The sequence below is a fragment of the Delphinus delphis genome, chromosome 4 (assembly GCF_949987515.2).
Source record: "Delphinus delphis chromosome 4, mDelDel1.2, whole genome shotgun sequence".
Lineage (NCBI taxonomy): Eukaryota > Metazoa > Chordata > Mammalia > Artiodactyla > Delphinidae > Delphinus > Delphinus delphis.
Genome location: NC_082686.1, coordinates 126,935,083 through 126,947,085, shown reverse-complemented (window position 1 = coordinate 126,947,085; position 12,003 = coordinate 126,935,083). Strand labels below are relative to the sequence as shown.

Genomic DNA, 12,003 nt, shown 5'->3' with positions numbered 1-12,003 from the left:
AACATCAACCTCAAATAAACGTGGGGAAGTAGGGCACACCGTGGGAGCCTGACCCAGGGGAATTCCTGGCCGGCTGAGAGTCCCAGGGACCTCCGATTCGTCTATTGTCAGCTGAGTCACTCCCTGAACCCCCAACGTTTCCTCTGAGTCATACACTGCCAGGCACCAGGTATTTGATTCTTATAGGAATAGAAACCCTATGAGGTAGCAACTACTACCCTCTCACTTTAGAGATGTAAAGACAGAAACATGGAGGCACTCTGTAACTATTCCAATATCACAGCTACTAAGAAATTGAGCCATATTTCTAACCAAGGTCCACTACATCCAACATGCATGCTTTTAACCATTATACTGCACTGTCTGCCCATTATTCCAACAGAGCTGTAAAGAAAGCCCACTTCACATTCCAAGACCTAAGCATGTGAATTACTTAATCGCTGCTGAGTTACTCAACATACAGTTCAGGTTTAGCACCAATGAGAGAGCTGACAAAATTCTATTCCTGTATCAAAATGACACCAAATACAACTACCATTAAGGGGCTATTTCAGTAGTTCTCAACTTGGGAACATCTTAAGAAATGTCTGGAGACATGTTTCCTTGTCTTAAGTCATGGGTGCTGCTGGCACCTAGTGGATAGGGCCAGGGATGCAGCTAAACATCTTACGATGCACCAGACCACTCACCCACAAAGAACTGGAACTCAAAAACATGTCAGTAGTGCCAAGGGTGAGAAACCCTGGGCTATACCAAAGACTGTAGGTGGAAAATTCCTCAAAACCTATCCTGACGATCCAGATGCAGCTCCTGGTACGGAGGCTAGGATGGGTGGCCACTTCCATGGCCCCAGAAGTTTGGCATCTGTGCCACACCTCGCCCTCTCCCCCAGCTCCCGTGATCTGCTTGCATCACCACAAGATGTGAAGACTGACCCGGGATCGAGGAGGCGCCAGTCTTGCACTTTGCTAAGAGTTCTGCTAAAAGTATTTTAAGGGAAGTGGTTGGAATTAAAAGTAAAAAACTAGGTTTGGGCATCATTATCAGCTTACCATCACACTAACTCACCATCCGTTATGGAGTTTCTGTATGCAGTGGTACCCAGAGACTAACTGGAGAAACTGAAGGCATCCACACCTTGCAGACCTTTAACACCTAGATCAAAAAGGACATACTCACAAACTTACACGCACATGTCCACCTTCCCTCAAAAACAATACTGGATAAGTGATTCCTAAAAACAATACTCTAGAAAAATGCTGAAGGGCCTGCAATACATGCACATACTCATGAACACAAACAAAACATGCTTGCCCCGAGTTCCCTCAGGAGTAGAGGAGACCTGGCTTGGAGATGAAGAGACATAAGTTTGAATACTGTCTGGCCACATATTAGCTGCCCAATTCGCCTTTGATGAGTTACTTAACCATTCTCAGCATCAGTTTCCTCATTTGCAAAATGGTGATAACAGTAACTGATTGGCAAGGCTCTATCATGTTACTCAAGAGCTTGGGCAATCCGTGTCCCCCCTGCTGTGCTGTCCTCTCATGTGTCTTGGTGCATGTTGCCCGATAGCTCTCTCTGCCCAACACTGCCTCCCTCCCCTCTGACCCTCTTCTATGAAATAAACTGGCATGCTTAAAGTGACTTCTCCTTGAACAGGTCTATGACCTAGAAGCAGAGGACTCTGTTGACCCACTCCTAAGGAGTCACAATGTTGGGGGAAAAAGAGGCAGGACCTAGAGTGAGGATGCAAGAAATTCTAAAACATTCAACCGACCATAGAATAAGAAAGGCCAGAAGCCTGATGACAGACTTAAGAATTAATTAATACTATTCAATAGTATAAAATATTTTTAAAATATAAAGTATGTTATAAAGTATTGAATAACATAAAATGTTATAAAATATGACTAAAAGACTGAATAAGTAGCCCATATATAAATTCTCCTTCTATTCAACCCTTATGACTGTTCTGGAAACCGTCTAGGATATCACATATTGGCACCACAAAGAGGGAAAAAAAAAAGTCACACATTACAGCAAGGGAGATAAAAGCAGCAATAATAAGAAAATGGCTTTAGTAAGTTTAGAAATGTACACAATGATTACACACATCTATACCACTTTCTATTGTTAGAAGAATCATCTAGAAACAAATATTTATCTCATATGAAAAGATCTTGGGGCACCTCGGATCAAAGTTTTTGATGTTTGGACTGTAAGGACAGAGAAGGAATTGTCAGACTGTCGTTAGATAAGAACTGAACAAAGAACAGGAAGAAAAATGCTCATCATAGGTGGGTACTGATTAAAGAGTGATTTGAAAGCAATTCATTTTCCAAATACATTTTCTTTATTGAATATTTTTTTATAAATTATTTAATTATTTTTGGCTGTGTTGGGTCTTCATTGCTGCGCACCGGCTTTCCCTAGCTGCGGCGAGCCAGGGACTACTCTTCGTTGCGGTGCACAGGCTTCTCATTGCGGTGGCTTCCCTTGTTGCAGAGCACGGGCTCTAGGTACGCAGGCTTCAGTAGTTATGGCTCGCGGGCTCTAGAGCACAGGCTCAGTAGTTGTGGCGCGTGGGCTTAGTTGCTCCGCAGTATGTGGGATCTTCCCGGCCCAGGGCTCGAACCCGTGTCCCCTGCATTGGCAGGTGGATTCTTTAACCACTGTGCCACCAGGGAAGTCCCTCCATATACATTTTTGTTTTCTAATTATGAACTATTTCAAGTACACAAAAGTACAGAAACTAATGTTGGTTAACACCAATACACTTAATCGCCCCGTGTTGATTGATAGTAATATTTAGGCATCATTGTTTCAGAATTTAAGAGATGAAATACCGCAAATACAACTAAAGTCCAACCACCCTATGGCATCCCTTGCCCCTCCTTCCTTCTCCGGGAGTAAGCAGTTTCCTGAAGTTAGAAGATATCATTCCTGACCAGAACATGCTCAGTACTGACCTGGATCAAATATAATATTCCACCACAGAAAACTAAATCTCTTTATGTTTTGTTTCTAAAGAGAACTTCATGACCTCTTAGGGCTATTCTAGGTAAATATGCTTATTTTTTACCACTGGTTCTCCATAAAATATCAATTTATATTTACAGACTAGAAGGATGAGATTATTATGATGAAATTTATAATGAGTAAATGCTAAGAAAAATCTTAGATTTCAGGCTCCTTTTAATGTAATTTTTTCCTACCTCAAGTCCCAACTACAGCAAAGAAAAATAAGGTTGATTTTTTACCCTCCTCACCAAATATTTATTAAAGTCCCCTACGTACAGTCTTTTAAAAAAAAAACAAAAAACAGGGCTTCCCTGGTGGCGCAGTGGTTGAGAGTCCGCCTGCCGATGCGGGGGACACGGGTTCGTGCCCCGGTCCGGGAGGGTCCCACATGCCGCGGAGCGGCTGCGCCCGTGGGCCATGGCCGCTGGGCCTGCGCGTCCGGAGCCATTGCTCCGCAATGGGAGAGGCCACAACAGTGAGAGGCCCACGTACCGCAAAAAAAAAAAAAAAAAAACTTGCTCTTCAAGGAGTACTCGTTGGGTTAGTAGCACCAACATTATACCCAGCTCCAGACCTATGGAATCTCGAGTCTTCATTTTAGCAGGAGCCCTGGGAAATATGTATGCGCATTAAAGTCTCAGAAGGGTTGCCTTAAAGAATTTAGAAAGGTGACAACCTAGACCGAGGCAGAACCAAATCCAACCACCATTCTGCCAAACCTATCCTCTTCCTATCATACAATATAGCTTTCAGATGTTATCTTGGCAAAGTCCATGCATAAGTAGACCAGTGGTTATCAACCAGGGGCAATCGGGCCTCCCAGAGGACATTTTGTTCACAACTTAGGGAGATGATACTATTGGCCCCTAATAGAAGCCAAGAATGCTGCCGAACATCCTACAATGCAGAGGACAGTCCTCATGACAAATAATTATCTAACCCAGAATGTCAGTGGTACAAAGGTTTAAAAAAAAAACACCAGAAAACAAAAAAAGCCTGCCTATGATTTCCTAGCTAAAAGGGTCAATTGTTAACTTCAGTAATTTAAATGAGCTGCTTTGAGCAACCAAACCCATAAAGCGTGTGGGGGGTGGGGAGAAAGAAACCAATAACTAAAAACACTTCATATGCAATCCTCTCAAGTAAAGGGTTTACAGGGTTTACATCACATCAGTAATCGTCAATAGTGACAACCAAAACGAAGTTCAGTAAAGCAACAACAAAAACGCGTGCTGAAATATTGCACAATTATACAAGCTGTATTTAAAAGGCAAGTGCACAGCTACGACACATACTTCTTCAATGAAAACATTCTGGCGTTTATTTAACTTAATTAAATCTTCGTTTTTCTCCTACAATACAGGATCATTAGCGAAGAAGCACCTTGGCCACTTCAAGATGACAAGCGCCCACTAGGCTAAATTACTTCACTGAAAGGAAACCTCATATCAGACAAAAATTTTAAAACGTAAGTGAACAGATCCTTTACCGTTATCAAGAGCTTTGTTAATTTCATCAAAATATTACGAAAGAATAACTTCCCTTCTTCAGAGAAAGTAGAATTACAGCACACGGAACAGTGGAAGGTGGTCCATTTTAAGAGAAAAATGGGTCACTGTGTGTAATTACACAGAGGATGAGTAATGAACTCAGCATGTTTTTACTAAGATGATTGTATTTCCAGAGCGAGCATCGCCTTGTCTGGTCCTGTATCAACTAAGTTCTGCCCAAAGAGAGAGCCCTGAGGTTATATGCAGTATTCTACAACCTGAAAATACGAATGCAGCCCAATCCTGAGACCTAACATTTCACTAGGAACAACAGCGCTATCTGGATTAAAATGAAACTTTGCCATTGATATTCTAGCTGTGCAAAAAAAAGATGAGAGAAAGCAATTCATAGGCTCTTATTACACGTTAACGGCTGTCTTTTGGTCTCATAGATCCACTCCACCATTACGTAACCAAAGATCCAAAGTGACGGTTCATATAGACTAAAACGTTTCAAGTCATTTCATTCTCCTTTACCTGGATTTGTGGAACAAGGAAGATTTCCACCTAAGAGAAGCTGAAGCCTTATAATATTTTTTTCTAATTGAAGTATAGCTGATTTACAATGTTGTGTCAATTACTGCTATTCCGCAAAGTGATTCAGCTGTATATATATGTGTGTGTATATATATATATACACACACACACACACACACACACACACACATTCTTCTTTTATGTGTGTGTGTATATATATGTATATATATGTATATATATATATTTCTTTCCCCCCCCATTACGGTTTATCTTGAAATCCTTCTTAAATGAAGTCTCAAGAATTCAGGGAGCTGTGCTTATGTTACCTGAAGCCTCAAGGTTAACATAATGACCACTTTCACTATAGAAATTCAGAGGTAATCTCAGAAGTAACGTCCATGGGCAGGGCTGGCTACACTTCCACAAACTGGCTCCACAGAATGCCCCTTATTTCGGTTGATCATCCAGAGGTGCTTTTCCTCTTTCTTTCTCCCCCTTTGCCTGTCTCTTGTCTTTGATGGGCTGGGACAACCTGCTTAGAAATAGTAAATCAGCTGAGAGCCTGGGGCAGGGAATGGAGGGTTGCTGGGCCACATCAAGACATTCTTTCTTTCTGATTTATTTGGTTCTTTTTATTTTTACGTTACCGTATAAAATCAGCATCCGTATGTTACTATTTCCTCCATCTGTGAAATGATTTGAAGTTTTAGTAGGTGTCTATCGGGATGTTAAATCACCTCTATACTAAAGACAAGGAGAGGAGACTGGACAGGTGTTACAAGGTCAAAGGAATACATGTCTCTTTTATCAGCTTGTCCTATTTTTCATCTAACGTGTATTCCTGCCTTTTGGTCTCGATATATAACTGGCCTCACTTGCCGCAGATACCTTAAGATAGCCCCTTTTCCACACATCTCTTGATCCATCACTGTAGAAAAGGCTGCCACACTCTGAGTCACCAGGACCAAATATGATAAATTATGTACCTGGAGGTCACAGTGCCCTGCCATCAACACTACTGCTCAAGAAAAACAGACTTAAGAGCGTATTACCACTAAAACTGTCTCGGATTTACCATTAGCTCATTACCTACGTAGAATGAGCCTTTAATTTGCCTCTGCTGTATCCATCCAGACAGCAGCACGAGCAGCAGTGATGCCCTGCTTCTTCCCCCAGTCAACACGTCTCAAACGGAGACTCTGATCTGCCGTTGCTTAAAAACAGCCCAAAATAGCAAGAAGACGTTTGGAGGGAAAGACCCAAGCAAGCCTTGAGTACTCATTTCATTTCAGAAGGCACTCTGGCTCTAGAAGTTTACCTGGGTCAGCTAGCCCCTGCCATCAACCTCAAAGTGAGGAAAGGAGGCATGAGGTGCATGGCAAAGCATATATGCTCAGATTCTTGACCCTCTGAGGAACCAGAGAGCAGAGTTGTGGACCCATGGCATCAGGCTACATTCAGACATATTGCAGTGCGAAAGGACAAAAGTCACGAGATTCTGAGAAAATGTCTTTATACAGGTTTCTAGAAGGAAAGGAAAGAAATGGTGGCTCTCACTAAATCATTTCTGGGAAATTCTTCACTATTACTATACACAGTGGCTTCTATAATTTTTCTATAAAGAGAGAAATTTGGTACTCATTAAATCATTTCTGGAAATTCTTCACTATTTCAGTATTTAGTTGTATATTATATAGCTAATATTTGTCTCTACTTTAAAACGTACTCACATCTGCTTTTTTAAAAATTTTATATTTTAAACTCCAGTGAATCCAACAATTACTGAATACATATCATGATCCCCGCACCACACTGACCGAAGGGCTTGTTTTCCCAGCACCGGGACCCCTGGGAGTGTTCTCTTGAGCTCGGTGAGACTGGCTCTTAGACTAAGCTGCACCTTACTATCAGGGGACAAGACCAATTATTTACTAAATATAGACTCTCTGCCACAGTGGACAGTTAAAAATAGAAAACATGGCCCCTTCACTTACCATCTAATATATGAAACAGGCCACAGAGGACCTACAAACAAACCCATTATGATCAGAGCCAAGTGGGCAGGGGATTAGATTTCCTTTCAAAGGAAGTCCAAGGACGGGCAAAATCAATTGCTAGAAATGTAACTAGTTTTGCCATATGCTTGCAGGAAGAGTACACAGAAGCAACATATTCTTTTGGGGGAAACAGCACACAAAGTTTGCATGTGTGATTTTTTTTTTTTTTTTTTTTTGCCATGTGACTGAATCTCATATTCCACATTTCCAAATTCTACTTTCTCACACTTCCTTAATTTTACTGACACAGCCCTTCACTCACTGTGTATAAAGCCCCATGCTTGGCACCAGAAATACAAAGATAAACAAGATACATTCTCTGTCCTCAAGGAACCCACTGTTCTCCACAATGCTTCTTTCCCATGACCCCTGACTAGATGTAAATTTCTTAAGAGCAGGGACTCATGTCTTATATTCCCAGATTGCATTTCATTATTTCACAAATATTTTAAATATCTAATGTTCTAAATGTAATGCTAGGAATACAATGGTAAAAAAAAAAAAAAAAAAATGACATGGTCTCTCTCCTCTGAAGGAGCTTACAGTAGTAGAGGAAACAAAAAACAAACAGCTAGAGAGACACGTGCTATGACAGAAGAAAGGCACAGAACTAGGAGCACACGTACAAGGGACCTCACACCCAATCCACCCCAACCAAGGCTTGGGAGGGCAAAGCTTCCTAAAGAAAGTGGCATCCAAACTGAGGCCTCAAGGATGAAGAGAAGTTAGCCAACCAAGAAGGTAGCAAAAGAGTCTTCCATACAAATGCAAGTTTGTGCAAAGGTCCAAGGTGAGAGAAATCCTGGAACCCACGAGGTACAAGGGTTCAGAACAGCAGGAACTCATCACTGGAGGTAGAATTAGTAGGGATCAGACCAAGATGGGACTTCTGGTAGCTCAGGGTTAAAGAGTGAGGACTTTATCCGGAGGGCAAGGACCAATGGATGAAGGGTTAAACAGGATGTTGACATTACAGATAAGATGGGCAGTAGACATTTTCTTAGATGTATCAAATAATCTTTCAAAAGAGTGCTAATCTTCCTTGTGCCATAAATCATCATGTCCAACATCAGTGAAGACTACACAGGATTCTCTAACAAAAGAAGGTTCTGGGTAATACCTAGGGTAGTGTCGTCCAATAAAAATATGATGCAAGCCGCATAGGTAATTTAAAATTTTCCAGTAGCCATATTCTTAAAAAAGTAAAATTAAGTGAAATTAAGATTAATAATGTATTTTATTTAATGGGATATTCCTAAAATATTTCAACATATTCTCAATATTAAAAATATTGAGATATTTTACATTATTTTCTGCGTACTAAGTCTGCAAAATTCATTGTGCATTTTCCATCACATCTCAATGTGGACTGACCCCATTTCAAGACACAGCCACAGCCACAGCCACATATGGCTAGTGGCTACCATTTGGACAGTACAGATCTAGAATGTACTTTGGGGAGCATTTCTCAGAATGCTTAAGGTCTTTCTATCATTTTTGTTTTCTAATTTATAAAAATAATGCAAATCAGTTTTTAAATAGGGAAAAACCCCACAGAATATCTCAACTTTTAAAGGTATCCATAATCCTATACCAAAAATACCAGTTATAGTTGGACGTGTATGCTTGTAAGACGTAGTCCTATGTCTAAAATATACATAGGGTAGGCTTTCTAAAAAGTAGGGTCTGTGTCAATAGCTCTTAAACCTAATATGTTAAAGAGCTGTGAATAAAATGAAACAGATTCTCTGTTTTTATAGCTTTATTACCTTTGAGACTATATTTAAATGAGTATTCCTGGAACTTTAGAGTTGTACAGCGACCTTTATCATTTTAGGGAAACGCTGGTCTCCATGATTACCTCAGTTCTCAGACTGTCCTGCTTCTCTAATTTTCCTTTCCTGTCATCTGTCTACTCCATTCTTCCCTTTTCAGAAGGAAGGAAGGGAAGGTGAAAGGGAGGAAGAGACAGGCACCTAAGGAATATACAGCAAAAACTTGGTTTCAAGAACTTGCTGGGCATGGCAAGTTCTTGCCCTTCCCTTATTTCTCGGCAAATGACTCGAAGGTCGTGACTGCCCTTTCGGTGACTATTTCACATCACCTTCCAGGCCTCACCTGCAGAAGTTACCCAACGATGAACGCCACCACTGCCCCACCCACAGAGGGGTCCTGCCCCCGGAACACCCTCATAACCAAGCAAATCATCCCCGTGCTGTACTTCGTGGTCTTCGTGGCCGGGATCCTCCTCAACGGCGTGTCCGGGTGGATATTCTTCTACGTGCCCAGCTCCAAGAGTTTCATCGTCTATCTCAAAAACATCGTCGTCAGTGACTTCCTGATGAGCCTGACTTTTCCTTTTAAGATCCTGGGAGACTCAGGCCTCGGGCCCTGGCAGCTGAACGTGTTTGTGTGCCGGGTCTCGGCCGTGCTCTTCTACGTCAACATGTACGTCAGCATCATGTTCTTTGGGCTCATCGGCTTTGACAGATACTATAAAATCGTGAAGCCTCTCTTGACTTCGTTCATCCAGTCCGTGAACTACAGCAAGCTCCTGTCGGTGCTGGTGTGGAGCCTCACGCTGCTGCTTGCCATCCCCAACGTGATCCTGACCAACCGGAGCGTCGGGAAGGCCACACCCATTAAATGCATGGACCTGAAGAACGAACTGGGCCTCAAGTGGCACCAAGCCTCCAACTACATCTTTGTAGCCGTCTTCTGGATTGTGTTTCTCTCCTTAGTCGTGTTCTACACTGCTATCACGAGGAAAATCTTTAAGTCCCACCTGAAGTCCAGAAAGAACTCCATCTCGGTCAAGAAGAAATCTAGCCGCAATATATGCAGCATCATGTGCGTGTTTTTTGTCTGTTTTGTTCCTTACCATGTTGCCAGAATCCCCTACACTCGGAGCCAGACAGAGACCCATTACAGCTGCCAGTCAAAAGAAATCCTGCTCTATGTGAAAGAATTCTCTCTGCTGTTGTCAGCTGCAAACGTATGCCTGGACCCCATTATTTATTTCTTTCTGTGCCATCCATTTAGAGAAGTCTTATGTAAGAAACTGCATATCCCATTAAAAGCTCAGCATGACTCAGAAGCTTCCAAAAAAAGGGGAAATGTAACACAAGAAAGCACAGATACTGTGTGAATTCCCACCTCCTTTCGAATAAAGTCTGTGCATGCATATTGTAATCTTCAATTACATAATAAAGGCAAATGAAGAAGAAGCATGTCCACGATAATAAGTATCATCTCTAGGCACTACTATTCAACGTAGTACAATAATAAAACTAAAATGTAAGTTTCCATGCTTGTTTTTGTACCATCAAAGAAAAGATAATACATTATTTAATCTCATCCCACCAAAATAGAAGGTTTACGTTTATAATCAATAGTCTGGTCAGTTAATACAGCACGTTAGACAGCAATAAGGAAGACAGGAAGTAATCAAGACAATTCACAGGGGCATCTTCCTCCTTCTAAACACAAGAATTAAGCTGGCATATTACGCAATTCTTTTCAACAGGGTCATTAAAGACCAGCTTAAAAGCAGACACGGTCTGATAAAGGATTAGAGGCCTGTTTGTAGTGAAAAAGTCAAGTCTTCTCCGATTTGAAGAAGCAGGATAAGCAGACACCCAAAAAATTACTTAAGAAATCCCCCACGGATTTATTTCATGGCATTTCAAAGGAAAGCAGATATGAACTCTGTACATCGCCGCACAAAAATGTAATCTTTCTCTGATAGCATTTTGAGGATGATGTAAGATACATCTTAAATACGTTTTATGTGAAGATTAGCTAAGCCGCTTAATGAGCCTAGTGTTCTGGTGCTAGAATATGTTTAAGTAAACTCTACAGAGGGAATCAAGATAGTGGCGTAAGTTGCCAGAAACTTCCCCTGTTCCATGGTATGGGAAAAAAATCTAGGATGTCTGAGAAAAGACGTATGCACACAAATACCCCCAGCTGGCAACACACTTTATTCCCTAGGAGCAGAGAAAAGCAGTTTTCTTAGAAAGCAACTGGACCTGATAGAAAGAAAATCCAAAATTTGCAATAATGAGTGAGAAATTACACATAAAATGAAAATTTACACATCATGTTTTCTGAAAAACAAATTTCATATGTGCAGATATGGATATGATTGCTGGCTTCTGAGTCATCAAAGCTCAGTTCTTTCTCTGCTATTAACTGGCTGGAAGACATTTAGCCCATCTTTCAAATGCTCTTCTCAAACATTTTTGTAAGTCATGTTTTCATATATATGTGTATATATATATATATATATGTATGTACTTCAAGCCTTACCATATATGTACTAATAAAAAATAATTTTAATAGTGTCAAGTTTTTTCTTAAGTCAAGATACCAAAAAACACTACCAGATTTACTCATAGTCAAGACATGGGTGGTTTCTTTAGTACACTCGATTACAAATGCTAATAGAATACAAAGAAAGAAGGCATAGGAGTACCCAGGAAGGAGTTGCATAGAGTATTTTTGAAATTCTATTTGCCACTGACTTTTCAAAACAAGTATTTCATATGTTCTTAGGACCTTATCAGATTTTAGGCAAAACTGAGAAAACACCTTTTAAACTGAGGAAGAGCTGAGAAGATTTTCACACTCTGTATCCACCTTCCACCCTCATGAAAACTCTCTGCTCCCAACTCTGGGTCAAATATCCTCTCCCAAAAAGAACAAAATCACAAACCTATGATAAACGTGCCTGGCAAAACTAAGCTTGCTATAGCATTTGTTTGGCTAAGTATATTTGCAAAAGAAAGTGGCTGTGTTTATTCACAGTTTCCATTGGTCAGGACAAATTAGTAAATGCTGGTGTTTTATATGTCCCCTACTGGGCCACAGGAGAAACTGAAATTATAAAAGAA

The 12,003-nt window shown here is 40.9% G+C and overlaps 3 protein-coding genes across 3 annotated transcripts in view; 2 read left to right on the top strand and 1 right to left on the bottom strand.

Moving 5' to 3' along the window:
- The window catches only part of MED12L (mediator complex subunit 12L), a 308,809-nt gene that overhangs the window by 179,767 nt on the left and 117,039 nt on the right, over positions 1-12,003 (bottom strand). The window lies entirely within an intron of this gene.
- On the top strand, positions 4,384-11,433 carry P2RY14 (purinergic receptor P2Y14). The gene is made up of 2 exons (XM_060011432.1): positions 4,384-4,492; positions 9,220-11,433. Exon 2 carries the CDS (start codon positions 9,246-9,248, stop codon positions 10,254-10,256), a length of 1,011 nt encoding a protein of 336 aa, XP_059867415.1. The 5' UTR covers positions 4,384-4,492; positions 9,220-9,245; the 3' UTR covers positions 10,257-11,433.
- GPR171 (G protein-coupled receptor 171) overlaps positions 4,385-12,003 on the top strand; it is a 19,956-nt gene continuing 12,337 nt past the window's right edge. Inside the window, exon 1 of the mRNA XM_060011435.1 lies at positions 4,385-4,492. The gene's annotated coding sequence lies outside the window, so the exon portion shown is untranslated. The remainder of the gene's footprint in view (positions 4,493-12,003) is intronic.

What these genes read in the sequence shown, in the direction of transcription:
- P2RY14 (XM_060011432.1), top strand. Translation starts at nt 9,246, where the DNA reads ATGAACGCCACCACTGCCCCACCCACAGAGGGGTCCTGCCCCCGGAAC.